Here is a 17312-nt window from a genome sequence, read left to right as displayed (position 1 = left end):
TGGGGACCACTTGTGCCATTATAGGGCGGTTCAATCTGCAAGTGGGTACAGCATCCATTTCCCTTCTCTTTCTCTCTCTCTCACACTCACACACACACTCACACCCCCACTATCATAGCCCTATCGGTGCCATTAAAGCCGTGGGCATTTTGCTCAGCTAAGGCTGTCAGGTCAATGAAGACACACGTAAAGTGAAGTGAAGGCAGTTTCTCACTACTGACCCCTCCTTTTGACACATTACATGTTCACAGATCATGTCAGAGCCTCACCTCGTTTACAGAGGCACGCCATCAGAACTCCTTTATGGTATTTATTCAGGAGATGTCTGCTGCTCAGTCCGCTGTAAAGCTACTGTGCCTGAAATAAGAGAGTGAATGAATCAAAGGGAATTTAACTGGCTGTTTCAAAAGACGGTTTAAATTTTTATATACCTTATTACTGTATTTTTTTTTTATAATTTTCTTGTTTCCAGCTTGTTACACCTATTATTTACGGACTATTGAATGTTGAATTGAATGTGTTGAATTATTTTGTTCAGATTACTAAATGAGTTAAAAAGCTTTGTTTTTTCATTATTATTATGACTAATAAAAAATGTATACCTACTTTTGAAACATACTGTATATGTATATGTGCTGTGCTTTATACCAGGGCTTCTCAAACGTTTTCATGTCCTGGACCCCCAAATAGACCCACATTAGGGCCAGGGACCCCTATTTCATAAGATTTTGTGTTAGGGGTAGGGTCATAATTAAGTATTATTAATTATGTATAGTATACTGTAAGTGTCTGTACTGTGCATGGTAGGATAACAGAAGTGAAAGTGAAACTTCTGATTAGAGTAGTCATTCTTATACATTCTCTAATTAGTAATCCTGAAGGACCCCCACCTTGAGAATCACTGTGTTATACTGTGTACTTTGCATTTGGCACCCACCATGAATTTTTATAGAGCCTGTTAAAAAAAACATGAAGCTTTTTGAATTTTTACACTTAAACAATCCAACCAAGGGGTATGAATGAATTTCTCCTCAATGTAATGCCGTAGACTCTATATTTTTGTATGTTATCTGTAACCAATATTAATGACTCGAAAGATGATGCTGTAATTGGTTATTTGGATAAACATTGTGACCTTCTTCCAAAATACTCAATATAATAGTCCAGACTTTTATATTGATGTATGGCATCTGTAATGAATATTAATGATTCGAAAGATGATGTTGTGATTGGTTATTTGGATAAACATTTAGATTTTTCTATAAAATACTTAATGTAATGTTGTAGTTTTTGGTTTTGGTATTGATGTGTACTATTCCTAACCAACAGTGATGATCCAAGGGACTATGCTATGATTAATGGTGGTTAATTGGTCCAATGAACCCATTGTATCCACCTAGTGGTTCTTTTGTTCTGTGTGTTTGTTGTACTCACTTTGCTCTGATGATGGCCCAAGGCAAAAAGCTCAGCATTAAATTGCTTTGTATTGCAAGGCAGTGTGCATGGAGTCTTTTTGTTCTATTTAGTCCTGCCTTTATCCTTTTGTACCTGCCAAGAACACTTTGAAGGTTTGCAGATATCTTGACTACTACATTAAGGTACCAAAAAGTATTGATTTTCACAGACCAGTACATATAGGCTAGGCTGGTACAAATGCGGTACAAATGACTCAGGAGTGGCCAGTCCCCTTCCTGGAGAACAGAATTAGGACATCAGCATCACACTGTGGGGACATTGCAAGCCGTGTGGCCCAAACAAAACTTGAACTAAATTCAAAAATGTGTTTGTTCATCTAGCAGTCTCAACTGTCCTGATTATGTCGTCCAGTCAGACAGTCGACTATATTTCCACAGTGGAGCTGGTGTCCCGACGTGGCCTTGGCCTTTATGACCAGAGGCCATATTGTAGATAGGAAGCGGGCAAAGTGGCAGTTCTCCCAGCTCTAAGGAACCGGGGGATGGCAAAGGAGGCGGCCAATTAATATTTCAACAATACATCCACTGTGACCAGAGATTGACTGACTAAACTGGTAGCTGTCATAGGAGTTATCTCCAAAACTGCCATGTGGGTAGAAATTCAGAATGCTCTGTTTAGAAAGGGATTTTATATTTATTACTCCCTTTTTGCATTCTGGATAAAATTGGTTACAGAAGCAATTAACACTGGAGAAAAATGGAATGAATATAAATGAGGCTGAGAGACAACAATTCCGGATTGTCAGAGATACCTGAGGAGCTAATGGCCTTTTCCAAGTTTATTTTTGTGTTTGTGATGGATCAGGAATTCGCTGAAATTGGAGTTAAACCAAGCAAGCCAATTAATTACATGAGGTTAAATGCTCAGACTCCAGACAAAGAAACACCCCAAATCACACTAACTTACCCATAATACTTTTGAAAGTTCTCAACAGCCGCCGCAGAGCCATATCAGCTGTATGAGTGGACAGGCAATCCACACTCCAATCAACACTTATCAGCTCCAAATAATTGTCACTGAAAAAAACACACCACTGGAATACCGTATTTCCTCTAATATTGGCCCAGGCCTTTATTTACCTCAGCTGCAGAGGGTACCAGGCCTTTATTGGAAGCAGGCTTATATTAGAGACAGGCCTTTATTTCTAATTCCCTCTGTTTGATAAGTATATTTGCTCATATTTTAGTACGAAGCCTCCTTGTTTTCTGATCTGCTTCTGTTGGGGTTCGTTAGGTAGCCGTTTTTTTTGTTACTGCAACGCATTACCGATAATTACGGTAATGGACGACGGCACGTTCCAGAGACTTCCACCGGCCGAGCCGTCTTGTGGCATACTGCCATCTTGTGGCACTTGTACGTTACTACAAACTACAGTTACATTATATAACAGGCACCAGGAGTTTACCGGTATCCACCGTTGTTTTTTCCTTTGTTTTTTTCCCCGGCCTGTATTTGGGGATATATGGGGCCTTTATTCGTTTGTGTCGACCACGGCCCCGGCCATTATCGGAGACCTGGCTTTTAATTGACTACCGGCCACAATTAGAGGAAATACGGTAAAAACTGGAAAATTTGCTATGTACATCTGATAATTTATCACATTGACCTCCCACACCAGCTCAGGCTCCTTCCCCCCTAGAGAGGTGTTCCATGTTCTGAGAGCCAGTTTCCGTTGCCAAAGTGTCTAGGTCTGCTCCACCCCTGCCCTTTGCCTGATAGGGATTACACCTGACCCTAACCTTTGCCTTGCAGGTGATGAGCCCACAAGGCAATTAGTATGACAGAGTATCAAGGGGCAGCCGAGGTCTAGAGAGTGTCGACGAGTCGAACGTTTCTTCACACAATACACAAACATCAATACTTTTTGTAGGTGTTTTAGGTCCAGACAACATTTCGGCTAATCTCTATAAACAGATATCTACATATGAGACGTCGTCTCTCAACTCCGACTCCATTCTCGCGTCTCAAGTTGCTAATCGGACTGTAAACAATGACCGGTGCACGGAAGAGGAAGTCTTGGCCCGGATGTCCACTGGCTACACCGGAAACCCCGAAATATTGGCCGTCGCCCCCGGAGTCTAATCGTCGTCAGACCGATAGACGATGGGTTCTGAGATTGGAGGCCGTGGTTCTCTCATGGAAAATGGTTGGCCTGTCCCATCCAGGTGAAGGGTGAGCAACTACCTCAGGTTCAGGTATCTTGGGGGTCTTATTCCCAAGTGAGGGTAAGAAGGATCGTGAGATTGAGCGACGGTTGGACGCAATGGCTGAAGTAATCTGGGTGTTGTATCCGAGCATACTGATAAAGAGAGAGAGTTAAATGGTTGTGCGCAAGTCCAAGTTCAAGCCGAGTCACTAGTCATCAAAATAGGGTCCAGGACTCAAGTACTAGAACACTGGTCTCCAGAAATGTAGTTCTTAAAAGCTAGTTTGGAAGTTTTGTTGGCAAATTCTATGATACTGGGACTTTGCCATGCATTAGGGTTTAATGAATTGACGCCGCTGTATCATGACTCTATCTCTGAATCTTATGTTGTGTGAAAACAAGACAGCCATATACCATCCCTGATCCACAACCAGTGAAGTAAAGCTCATTATTTTGCCAACCATGGTGTTACATGAGGCAGCGTGAGCCGGATCCTCAGCCAGCTGTCAGAAAGTTGTGGGGTTCATTTGAAGTTTGCCTTTGTTTTCACTCTTTCTCTCTTGCTGTAACATTTCGGCGGCATGTTGACAGGCTTATCTGTAGGATTGGAGGCTGATGAGGTGTACAGTGGTGTGTTTGGCCTTTGTGATTAGTTGACACAAAATGTGGCATGTGGTAGAAATGCTTCATGCTGTCATGGGAAATGCACCTGTTCTGTATGAGTGAGTCTCTCTCTCTCCTCTCTCTCTCTCTCTCTCTCTCTCTCTCTCTCTCTCTCTCTCTCTCACTCCCTCAAACACACACACACATCTGCTGCCTTCAAATGCTGTTGGAAAATATTGGAATTACGAGTTGAGAGCATATGAACGACACAACAAAGTGGTAAATATGACTGGGAAAGTGGGAATTTTCTATGATACCTTGCTGTTATGTTTCGGGGGAGGAGAGAATGGAGGCTCTGTCTGTTGATTATAACAGTATGCCGTGTTTTTTTTTTTATCATGTTATTGTTTGGCATAAGATATGGCAAAGTCCTGGCATCTAATGTCATTTGCCATGAAAACTTCCAAGCCCTCTTATATCCACAAAAATTCCAACTGATGACTAACGAGATTATTATTTATTTCTGATGAAAAGCTCTTGAATGTGCGACAAGTTGCTTTTACGACTTCCGAACCAACTGGGTATACCTTAGCCTAGTGATTCTCAACGTTTTTCATATCAAGGACCCATAATTTAGTCCATATTTGGGCCACAGACCCCCATTTGATGGGATTTTGTCTCTTAGACCCAAATCTGAGAATATTTTTATTGTTAGATATGATTTTGTCCAGAATTCCATGACTATCTGTATTGTAGGTAGAGAGATAACAATGAAACTATGATCAAAATAGTCATTCTTCTTCATTGTCTAATTGTGTTAAATGAAATAATGGTGAAGGTTAAACAATTCCTAAATTTGCTGGGGACCCCCTGGAACCCCCCTCAAGGACCCCTGGTGGTCCCCGGACCCCACGTTGAGAAGCACTGCCTTAGCCTAAGGGAGTCCAAATTTGATCTTATAATTTTTATCATTATAATGGAGAGCAAAGATCAAGCAAAAAATCTATTTTGAAGCCATATTTAAAATGATGTTCCCTCCAAGCTGATAGTTTGGTACGTGCGACTAATAATTTATCACATGAACCAAATAATAATATCTTGTCAGTCATCAGTCATTGCTCAACTTATTCCCCCTAAAATTTAGACAATATAAGTAGGGTTGGAAGATTTGGTGGTCAATGATATTAGATGCAGGGACTTTGCCATACCTTACGCTTTAATGAACTGATGCCCCTGTATCCAAACTGGGATTTAGGAGCTTACAAGGAGCACCTGAAGGCAGCATCGGTCTCTGCGTGCGTAGCGTTCTCTTACAGTCGAGGGGTTGTGAGGCTTGATTTTTTTCATCCATGTGCGCTGGAGTTGCTGGCTTTGAGTTTCCACGCTCTCCCCCCCTTCTATCTATGTAGGGCAACCCGTGGATCAGCTGACATCCCCATCCTCCCACATGCCCACACAATCTTGTTAAAGCATGCAGCTAATCTGAAGAGGAAAGGGACTCTCTTCACAGGCAAGCGGGTCTTTCATCACCCCCATTGTGTTGCCCACATCACGTTTCCACGCAAATACCGGATTCTCCCGCAAACTCAGGTGCTTAGGAGAAGCTGCGCCCCGATATTGGCTCTGTGTGACGTCATTTTCCCGGGCAACGAGTGGGCGAAATGGGCATTATCTAGCACTCTAGCAGTATAAGAGAGCATTATGTTGCTGGGAGAATTAACATCTCAATGGGAGCTCTCCATTAATTTTTCCTCTTCTCTCTTTTAAAAAGTTGGCTCTGCCATCAATAATTTAAAGCAAAGTGCCGCCACAAAGATAAAAAAAAAAACAGGGAAAATACTGTAGTGGTCTCCAGCAAATCCTCTGGAGGCAGCCTGCAGTCCTCTATTTAGGAAATCTTGCTCTCTTATTCTCAGTCTCTTATTCATGCACACACACAGAGGCAAGCAAATACACACCTATGCACACACACACACACACATGCAAACACCCACACGCCCTGAAATAATGGGACCTTTCAGCTTGCCACACACATCTTCATAGATTACTCCATGAATGATTTTCCTCACCGTTTTTCTCTCTCTCTCGCTCTCTCTCTCCCTCTCCCCCTCTCTCCCTCTCCCCATCTCTCTTTCATCAACAGTTTACTGAAAACTAGAGTCCCCTCCTAGTTCAGAGCCTGGGTTCCCATCATCATCATCATCATCTTCCAGGCTCGGTGAAGTGCAGCGATTTGACGGACACAGATGCAGGGGCAGCGAGAGCGAATTGCCACCTGCTGCTGCTGCTGCTGCTGCTCTTCAGCCCCAGCCAGTCCAATACACTGTAAGAGAGACGAGGTAAGAGGGTCCTCCATGAATGCGGGAGGGCTGCATTTCAACCCGTTTTTTTTGTTTTTTTTTTGACAGGAGCGATATTGTCTGGATGAAGGGGCGGTTTTTATCAGAGAATATGGCCCATTTTTCGTGAAGAGGCTTGTGAAGCTTTCGGATCCCAGGTGTCAGCTCAAACATTTTTCTGTCCTGCTAGGCTCGCGAAGAGCCTTTTGCTTTTATGGCCTGTGGAGGAATGTCTCGGATAAAAAAAAAAAAACAGAAAAAGGAAAAAAGTCCGAGCAAATCACTCTAAATGTCTAAGTTGAGTAACTCCCACATAATCACGAGTGTGCTTTGTCAGACATAATAATAATGCGCTAAGCTCTCAAACAAGCTGATTGTGCTCAAGAGGAGAATGAACCTTGAACAGATCTCCACACTATCCTCCTACATGTTACTGCATGCGGTGTCTCAAGCTTGACTCTAGCCTAAGGTATTTACATTGAACCGTTAATTGCATAGCCGTTGCCTAAGGGTGTCTGAATGTATATATCTTCTTTGAAATTCATGAAGCATATGTATTCCTTTGTCCTGTATACTGACAGCACCAGGTCTTGCTCCTGCACCAGAGGAGATTCCTGTGACAAACAGTGACAAATTTTCCAAGTCCAACACTGTGTATTGTCTGAAGACTGCTACTGCTGTGTTGCCGTCTGACAGCTTTTCCTCCATGCAACTGGCATGTTGCCGTCAAATGAATATATCTGTGTGGGGCTTTGGTTGACTTGGCAACACTGCCATCTCATGGCGATGAGAGGAAAAAACACACCAAGCAGCAGCAGCATGCCTTTTCTTAAAGGGCTTTATTATAGGAGGCTTATTCATTTATTGTTCATTTTCATCAAGAAATGTCATCACCATCTTAGAATGTTGCTTTAATGCAGCCAATTCTTGTGTAGTTCTAGTGTAAGGATGTTCAATTCATATGACATATTCTCCTATCAAAATCATCATCATTGTTATCATTATCATTCTGAAAACATAAAACAGACTGACTTTTTATTAAAAACGCATATGCACAACATGATGAAATAATGTTACAGTTTATTGCATAATGCTGCTGATTGCAACAAACTTGTCATAATATGCACAGTTATCTTGATTTGGATTAAGGCACCTCGGTAATAAACATAAAACACAGATTCAGATGAAGCATACTTCATGTTGAACTTGTTGAACTGATTTTCTTTGGTGGAGGAACTTCCACTGAAACATCTCTTTTTGATGGGTTTCTCTCAAAGGGGATGCATAAATTTATCTCTGATCCTCTCAGTGGGGACCTTCTTCTCTTCTCCTGTGGTCTATTTCTAGGCGCTGAACCTCCGGAGAGAGCTGAGGCTGTCTCTGGTAGACTCCTGAACAGGGGGCTGAAGTGCAAGAGATGGCAGATGTGTTCGACTTTTTCACTCGGCGTGTGAAAGCCATTCCCCCCCTGAGGGTGAGAGTCATGCCTCGCGGCGTTTTAAGCCTCTCTATACCTGGAAACATCTCTGATCTCCCTCCCCCTCGTTCTCCCTCTCTGTATGACAGCTCTGCTCTCCGCAACGCTCCCCTCTACCCGCTTCCTCCTCCTCTGCCACCTCTTCCTCCCCCTTCCCGTTCCCTTCCTCGCTTCGACACCGGAGCACCGGAGCGGCGCACCCCTCCGACCCCGATTCCCCAGCCTGCCGCTCGCACTGCACCACGAAGATCCGGTAAAGCTCCAAGAGGACGACGAGGATGTTCTTGCAGGTGAAAAAGATCATCAGCTGGTTGAGTACCCGCTCCCGGATCATGAGGTAGAGCCGGTACAGGAGGAACGGGCCGTCCTGGAGACCCACTGTCAGCAGCAAGCTCCACACCTCGCTGGAGCAGCAGGAGGTGAACGTGGACGGAGATCCGGGGGGGCGAACTCCGCCATCGGGGCTTTCCTGGGGAGGCGAGGACGGACCCTTCGGCGGGCTCGTCTGCGTGAGCACCAGGGGAAACTGCATGAGCGCCCAGGAGAAGAGGGCCAAGCCGACAACCACCACCGCCCAGTTGGTTTTGACCTCGGGCTCCTTGAAGGTGTCGAAGATGTCCAGGATGTCGGCGCCCAGGCCCACGTAGACCATGAGGAGCTGGGAGAGCTGGTCGCGGGACATGTCCCCCTTGGGCATCAGCCAGCGACCCAGGACCAGCACGATCAGCATGGTCTGCTCCAGGCCGGCCACCCAGTTCTCGGGGTCCAGCTCCACGATGCCCTGGGTGGAGGAAAAGCAGCACGATCTAGACCAGTGGTTCTCAACCTTTTTCATATCAAGGACCCCTAATTTAGTCCACATTAGGGCCGGCGACCCCCATTTGATGAGACTTTGTCTCTCGGACCCAAATCATTGTAGGTAGAGAGATAACAGATAAACTATGATCAAAATAGACATTCTTCTACATTCTCTAATTGTTCTTATAAATGAAATAATGAAGTTTAACAATTCATCAATTTGTTGGGGACCCCCTGGAATGCCCTCAAGGACCCCTGGTGGTCCCCAGACCCCACGTTGAGAACCACTAATCTAGACACATCAAGGGGGTTAATGGTCTACATCAGTGATTCTCAACCTTTTTCATATCAAGGCCCCCATTTGACGACATTTTGTTTTTCGGACACAAATCTGTGAATATTTTCATTGCTAGATATGATTTTGTCAAGAATTCCATGACTATCTGTATTGTAGGTAGAGAGATAACAGTGAAAGTATGATCAAAACAGTCATTCTTCTACATTCTCTAATTGTGTTCTTCAGTGTGTACTTCTTGTAAATGAAATAATGCTGAAGTTTAACAATACATCAGTTTGCTGGGGACCTCCTGGAACCCCCTCAAGGACCCCTGGTGGTCCCCGGACCCCACGTTGAGAACCACTGGTCTACATGATAGTCACACTGATTCAGAGTTTTTCCACAGTTTCTACCTCAGAGCCGAGACGTTTCCCTGGATTCCCACCTGCTACCAGAAGTATTTTGAGCATTCATTTGTTGCATACAGATGTCACCATAGGCTCGGTTGCACTGAAATGGGCACTGAAATTTACTAGGTGATACTCATGGTCAAATGATTTGTAATTATAAAAAACAATTTGCAAACAAAGTATAAGATTGACTGAAGAATTTTTACTGATAGTTAAAAAAAAGTGCAATTACATATCAATTGTCTATTTGTATCATGCATTTTTATACTGTATATTTCAGGATTGATCAAATGTGGATTCACACTGAACACAGACTATGGTAGAATCCGTAAATAAGAAAACAAACCGTGGAAATACTCGTGGAACCACTCCACTCTATTCTGAATGTAATTCTGATGAGTTGGGAGTGTGATGCTCACTGCACCCGGGTTCATCGAGTTTATCCCGACAACACCCCATGTCATTTCATAACATTCCCGAAAAAACCCCATCTTCAGGATTCAAAAGCTGCCACCCCAGCCCCAAGCGCAGCCGTGAGGCCAAAAAAAAAAAACAGCCAAATCCTACATGAAAGAAACAGCACTAAAACCACCCCAGAGGGAATAGATCTGAGAGAGTTCTTCAAGCAAGGAGTCTATCTGGACCTCATCTCAATGTGTCAATTGCACATTTCGTGCTACTAATAGTTTATCCACCCCCCCCCCTCGCTAGATTTAAATCTTATCTGATATCAGGTGTCGGTTTAATGTGGCTGTATGGTTCGCTTGAGGCGGAGGAGGGCAGTCTGTGGCGTGACACCTACCGCTGCGATCGGGATGTGAGCCAGCAAATGAAGCTCGGGGCCTGAGGAGATGTTGACGGGCAGCTTGGACTGCAGCAGGCTCAGCTCCAGAAACCAAATGGAAGGGATGACGGTGCTGAGGTAGAGGAAAACCATGGGGGAGAACCTAAAAGAGACCCGCCAAAGGGGTAGAGGTGCGGGGGGGGGGAAAGGCAGGGTAGGTTATTTTTAGTGACACACTTTTTCTTCTTTTCTTTTTTTTTGCCAGTCGGTAAAGAAGAAAGAGGCCCCCCCCCTTTTTTTTTTTTTTTTTTTTTTTCCAAAAGAAGCATCCCATTTCAGACAGGCAATTATTCTCATCATATATGCAAATCCCACTTGACAGCGCAAAGCCTTCTCCATGAGGAGAGAACTTCAAAGTAAGACTCAGAGAGAGAGAGGAGGGCAGGGGGGAGGAGTGGGGGGGGCTGAAGAAAAGCTTGTGTCTGTGAATGTTCGCCGGGTATGTGAAGGAGGACGCTTTTGAATGGGCCACAGTTTTGCTTCTGAATGAGGTGTGACACCCAAACACCCATATCTTTTGAGGCTCGCGTAGTAAAAGGTTGACCTCGGTTTTTATGTTTACTCCACTAAAGTGCCCCGAGAGGAAAAATAACAGCGTTCCTCCTAAGCCTCGCTGGTCAGAAATTGCGTTGAGCCGGGAGACATTTCCATGACAGGATGAGACATTCAGAGAGAGAGAGAGACAGATTGAGACAGAGACATAACAGGAGGCTATATGGTGCGGATTCTGCACTTAAGCTCACTGAGAGACAGAGCAATAACACCGCGGATAGGAATAGATTTGTTTTTGATAGACAGTGAAAAAGCGAAAGAGCCGGCGAGGATAATACAGAAGTTTTTGGGGCGGAGAATATTATGTGCCTCCTCACCACCTTGGGCGGACGGTTGTAAATCGCTCACCCGGTTACAAGGTCACAAGTTATTTACTCCCCCACACAAAACGGGTTTACACAGAGCCGGCTGCAACCCCTCAATCCTCATGCCAACCCCTTTTAAAAGAGCAGAGGCGATGGGCGAACGGGTGACTCGTTCATACTAATTCAGCCCCGCTAACAGTTTTTTTTTATTTATCGCAACAGGAACAGGAGAGGGACCTCTTTTCCGCCTATTAAATTAATGAGCTCCTTTTTGTTGCTTAATCATTATTACAGTAGCTCTCTAACCTCAGCCATAGTTTTATTAGGTTGGAGTGGAGCAGAGAATTATGCCAAGGTAGCTGCTGCTTGTCTGACATTGTGGCGTTAACTGTCAGTAATCAAAGCATTATGTGCGGATATTAAAGAGATATTTCACTGCAAACATTGCCAAACTTATCATTACACAGCTATAGCTGAGGATGTATTGCCTACTGATAGTGTTAAATCTACCACCACCGTGTAGCTACTTGCTGCTACTACTGCTGAGTTGGGATGCAAATGAGTTTGGATTTGAACCTGAGTTAATCAAGCAAATAGTAAACATGTTGTCCCCCACCAGTGATGTAGTTCCACCCTTGAGTCAGTCAGTGATTGCTGAGTGTACTTGAAATATGAGTGAATAAGCATTTTGGTATGGGACAATGAAAGGACAGATTGACCATATATTTCTGTTGCCTACTCTCCTCAGAATTAGGCTTACAAGTTATATCTTGAAATGTATTAACTGTAATCGTCCTGTTTTTACTCAATACAGTACAAAATAGAAGAACTACAATATGCAATAAATACAATCCGTACATTACACAATGTACACTACAATACAATTTACAATACAATATACAATATAACATACAACACCAGGAGCGTGAGTGTTATGAATAATATAAATGCTAAATGATAAGTGATATATGGTATTGCACAGTAGGTAAGTGGTAATATGATATAAGTAGTCAACACTGACAGCACAGTGGTAGTGCAGTGATGATGCAATAACAGTACAACAGTCCAACAGCTGTACAATAACTACAGTCTCTTGTGGTTAGAGGTTTCCCCAAACATTCTCCATTGACTCTCACTTCAACACATCAACCCAGTCTGATGTCTCCAAGTGTGTAGCATGTGTAGACTATTATGTTACCTATGATAACTTTAACTGTATTGCTTTACCACTGAGTCCCCATTCATTGTCCCCCACATTGTATGACAACTTTAACTGTATGACCTGCTTTACCACTGAGTCCGCATTCATTGTCCCCCACATTGTATGATAACTTTAACTGTATTGCTTTACCACTGAGTCCCCATTCATTGTCCCCCACATTGTATGATAACTTTAACTGTATTGCTTTACCAATGAGTCCCCATTCATTGTCAATGCCGCCCCCTAGTGGCACAAAGTCAACATTACAGTGTGACTAACTAACAAACGAACTAACCGACGGAGACCGATCCATAGTCCCCCCTTTGGTGGGGGACAATCAAGGCATATGTATACACCCATCCCATCCTCACTTTCCACAATTTCCACCATTTCTATGTCAGACTACTACCTGTTTCTAGTCGTGTCTCCTTCACATAAAGCTTTCATGTATGGATGTCTCTCACTTTTGGTGCACATAGTTAAATTTTTAAGACATCATGCTCATTTTACAGAATTTCAGGAGACGAGGCGCTACTGCTACTACTACTGCTACTATTGCTGCTGCTGCTACAACTTACTTACTTCATGTTGAACTTGTTGAAGTAGATGAACCTATTAAAATATTCTTCTCCTCATCAAACAAAGACTAAAAGGCCACGCTGGGGAAGGAAGAAAAAGGCCACATGGACAGGAGCAATTCCTCAGGTGACCAGGAGCCAATCACAAAACATACAGTAATAAATATTTCTTCTTTCTAAGGTACGGAGCACGCCTGGTGACATCTCAAGTTAAAATATTACGTGGCCACAACTTAGCAACGCATGGAAACGGGATCCTAATGAGTGGCCACAACTTAGTAACACGCAGGAACAACATCATTAGCCTATGTCACAAATAATAATAAGTTGTGGCCACGACATAATGATCTTGTTCCCACTCGTTAATAAGTCATAGCCACTCATTATTTTATTAGCATGAGATGTGACCAGACAGGCTCCGTACTAAGGAGAGCTTATCAGTGCTTTCTAAAGGTTTGACCTTCAGAGATAGGCATTGCAAGGGGGAGGTGGGAGAAGTGCTCTACTGTGGGTATACACCTTGCCAAGGATATGAACCTGTAACACACAAGTTGTGTTGACAACATTGTACACTGTCCAATTCCAGATGGTTTCGCTCATTTCTCCATGCTGAGGTCATCATTGAAAGTGCTCGCTCTGTGTGGGCACTGCTGCTTCCAGTGGAGAAGAGAAAAGCAGCCACCTTCTTCAGGTTGGCAAGGGGGCTTTGCTGAACAGATTGTGATTACCGCTCCTCGCTGTGGCAATCGTTCATTTCAGGAGAACTGAGAACTTCTTCCATGATGCCATATTTCTCATACTGCCCATCCAAGGTCCTTCAGGTTACAGGCCAACATGGTCTCACGGCAGTTTGTGAAATAGTCACGAGAATTGAATCTATTGATTTGTGTACATGGACACGATTTTGCCATTTTTTTGTGAAATGAACACGACCTAAAAAACGTGCCTCCACCACGACTTGAATTACGTTCCTCCACCACTAATTTGAAAACGTAAGTTTTGGCAAATAAAACAACTTGTGTTACAGTTATGGTTAGGCAACTAAAACAACTTGGTTAAGGTTAGAGAAATGGTTAGGTCATGGTTAAATAAGAAAAACGTTCGTTAAAAATTTAAATGTGGCTTATGGTTGAAATGGCAAACGTATACGCCCATCCACCACCCCGACCACGGCCTTACTGGCCACCGTTTTATTTCAATGTCACGCTACTTCCTGAGTCCCGACTGACAGAAAAAAAATGCGTTGCAGGCACGAAAGATACTTCCAATTGAAATACATTAGTTTGAAAGTTGTGATGAGTGTCAAAAAATGGAAAAATCTTGTCCATGTACACGAATCAATAGATTAAATTTTGTGACTATTTCACAAACTGCCATGAGACCGCGTTGTACAGTATCATCAAACTTGTCAAATGACACATCAGTTTGAAAGACCCACCTGCATACCTTGCTACGGAAGCTGTTGTCATGTCTGTCACTCAAATACTTTCTGGCCCATCATAGAAACTAGCAAAGTCAACATCACATTTCTTCGCCTGGTCTGTTAGCTGCCAGAGCTTGGTTTTCACTGCAAAGCCAAAAAAGTGGTCCCTTTGCCGTCTCTCAAGTTTGCCATCCAGTTCACTCATTAGCTTTTAAACTGAAGTGATGCTGAGTGATTTGGACTCCAGGGCTTCAATGCTGTCAGTGAACAACTTCAATGAGTGACTGAGAAAGAGCAAGTAGATCTGAGCCACATCACAACATCACATGCATTTCCTTTATCCCCAAAGCATTTCCACACCACTCCATTGCATTCCTCATTACCTATGCAATGAAGAATGCCTGAATGATGGTACGTTTCCACAGGATCCGTGATTTCCACGCTTCCCATTCATTTTCTATGTACGCAGCCGTGCAATGCATTCTGGTAGCGCCGCGGTGCGTTTCAAGAGACAGTGCGTCACGTTTGCCGCTCTACATTTGCCATGACATTTGCATAAAGTTGATGTCTAGGCTACTTAATGCAAATCAGAGGCGTCCAGCGCGACTCGCTGCCTCTGGAAACTCACGAAACTCGCGTACAAACTTTAAAACTATCCATTCAGCAAATGCATGGCTGATTTCTCGCCTCAAATGTTTTCAGAAACACATTTCAGTGAACTATTTTCATTTTCTGTAGTTCACACCTGCATTGACTGCTGTGTATGCAGACACTTTATTCAAGTTCCAACCAGATGCCTCCAACTTTGTTAATAGCTGGTTAGCGATAGCTTCTGCTGTTTCTTCACTGTCACTGTAAAATGACAATGCTGCACTCACTTCTCAGTAGGTAAAAACTTGGTCGCACCTTTATTGGATGCATCAGTGGCTAGCAAATAATGCACGTTTTTTTCTTTGATGTAATCGAAGTATTCCGGCAAAGAATATGAAGCCAAGACATTTTCACAGAGGGCTTTTGCTTTTGTTTTTCCATGTGATGCCCTTAGGTAGTTAGAAGCATTCTGGATTTCCCTATCCACTTTAACTCTGCAGTGTATGCTCCTATGATGGTGTTTAAAACAATGATACACCTTGCAAAGTTCATCTCTTTTGTTCACTGTGGATCCATAAACTTGATGAAAGGGAAGATGTACCTGCACTCTGAAAGTTCAGTCCATTTGTAGCTTGTCAGACAAAGCGTGATGTTCTATAGTGCCTTTTCCCTTGCTGGCGACATTGAAATTTTCTACTTTTGCGGATAAAACCACTCCTTTTTAAAAGATGTTTTTCTTTTAGGCATAATGTTGACTAAATTAATTCTTAATTAATTAATTTATTTATTTATTTCTTAATTTCTTAAGTCTTAATTTAGTAAGCTAGCTGTAACAAAATATGTCACATTAGCTAAAATGCAACCCAGCACGTCATCAGCGCACAGCAGGTTATGTTAAAAAATGCCAGTACTACTACTACTTCTACTACTATTAGTGTTACTGCTACTACTACTATTACCACCACTGCTACAACTGCTCCTGCTACTACTGCTGTACTGCTACTACTACTACTAGGGTGCTATTACTACTACCACTACTGCTGCTACTACTACTCCCACTACTACTACTATTACTACTGCTACTGCTACTGCTACTAGTAGGCTATTACTACTAGGACTACTACTACAACCGCTGCTATTCCTACTACTAATACTACAACCACTGCTACTACTACTGCTGCTACTACTACCACTACTGCTACTACTTCTACTACAACTACTGCTACTACCACTTCTAGTACTACTACTACTGATAAAAATATATACATACATTCTTGTGCAGAATCTCATCAAAATGTCTGAGATATTCCTAGAGAAGACATTCCTTACCCTTTGCTTCCTTACCCTGATGAAGGCCATGGGGACAAAACACGTTGGGCACAGTTTTGAACTTTTCATAATGGATAGCCAAATAGAATAAAGGCTTTTCAGCCTACTTTGGAGTGCCTTGGATCTCTTTTTCCTCATATCTCATTAGAATTACTTACGGTTAAGGGCTTCCGAAACTAGTATTGATCAATTCTACAATAAATATCATACAAACTGCATCATATCCATCATATCAGAGGTGGACAACACTGACTGAACCAGATTTTTTAATAAAAGCCCCATATAACCCGAACATTAACATGGTATATTATGTCCAATATATAGAACGGCATTCATTTGGGTGTTTTTGCACATGTGAAATAAACGTTACCATTTCCACTCTGCATTGCGGGTGCACTTGAGAGTGACAGCCATTTCCACGCCCAGCAGAGCCACGCCCGTCAGCAGCAGCCAATAGAGCGGCTCCCCTTTAACAGCCACCACGCGCCACACCGTCACCACGCCGTGGACCGCAAACAGGAAGCGGCTGAGCAGAGCCAGCAGGACGTTCAGGAGACGACACATCCTGGACAGAGAAGCTGCACAGCAGATAGTTTCATGCTTATTTATTAGTTTATCTATCATTAGGATATTATGAGATAAGTTTAGATGGAGTTTAAATGGGGATTTTGGGTGTTTGCAGCTGGAAAATAGTAACCAGATACATTGATTAAGAATAGAGCCAAAAATATGAATTACAGCCAAGGCTAGAAAGAGTACTGAAACATCCTACTCAAGTAGAAGTATTGTTATCTTGCTGATATTTTACTTTAGAAGTTAAATTACTAGTGTAAAAATCTACTGAAGTAAAAGGAAAAAGTAGCTCATTTAAAATGTACTTAGGTAAAAGTTACTTTTTAGATAAGAGAACGGGATTTTTTTTAGATGTGATTGAAAATGTAGTGAAGTACAATACTTCAGCAA

General features: G+C 42.9%; 1 protein-coding gene across 1 annotated transcript; it reads right to left on the bottom strand.

Moving 5' to 3' along the window:
- Positions 1-6392: 6392 nt before the first annotated feature.
- On the bottom strand, positions 6393-16913 carry LOC139666083 (transmembrane protein 26). Its single transcript, XM_071545180.1, has 4 exons — positions 16720-16913; positions 10329-10473; positions 8079-8822; positions 6393-6548 (listed from the first exon to the last, which is right to left on the bottom strand). Exons 1-4 carry the CDS (start codon positions 16911-16913, stop codon positions 6393-6395), a joined length of 1239 nt encoding a protein of 412 aa, XP_071401281.1.
- Positions 16914-17312: the final 399 nt, after the last annotated feature.

Source organism: Centroberyx affinis, unplaced genomic scaffold (assembly GCF_046629955.1).
Source record: "Centroberyx affinis isolate AG114_WGS23_722 - 3 ecotype Tasmania unplaced genomic scaffold, CSIRO-AGI_Caff_v1 ptg004789l_1, whole genome shotgun sequence".
NCBI classification, from domain to species: Eukaryota; Metazoa; Chordata; class Actinopteri; order Beryciformes; family Berycidae; genus Centroberyx; species Centroberyx affinis.
The sequence above is the reverse complement of the archived record's forward strand: the minus strand, read 5'-3'. Positions and strand labels throughout refer to the sequence as shown.

What these genes read in the sequence shown, in the direction of transcription:
- LOC139666083 (XM_071545180.1), bottom strand. Translation starts at nt 16,913, where the DNA reads ATGTGTCGTCTCCTGAACGTCCTGCTGGCTCTGCTCAGCCGCTTCCTG. An exon ending in CGCAATGCAGAGTGGAAATG is followed by an intron (nt 10,474 to 16,719) that starts GTAACGTTTATT and finishes GGTCTCTTTTAG; the next exon opens with GTTCTCCCCCATGGTTTTCC. An exon ending in CTCACATCCCGATCGCAGCG is followed by an intron (nt 8,823 to 10,328) that starts GTAGGTGTCACG and finishes TCCTCCACCCAG; the next exon opens with GGCATCGTGGAGCTGGACCC.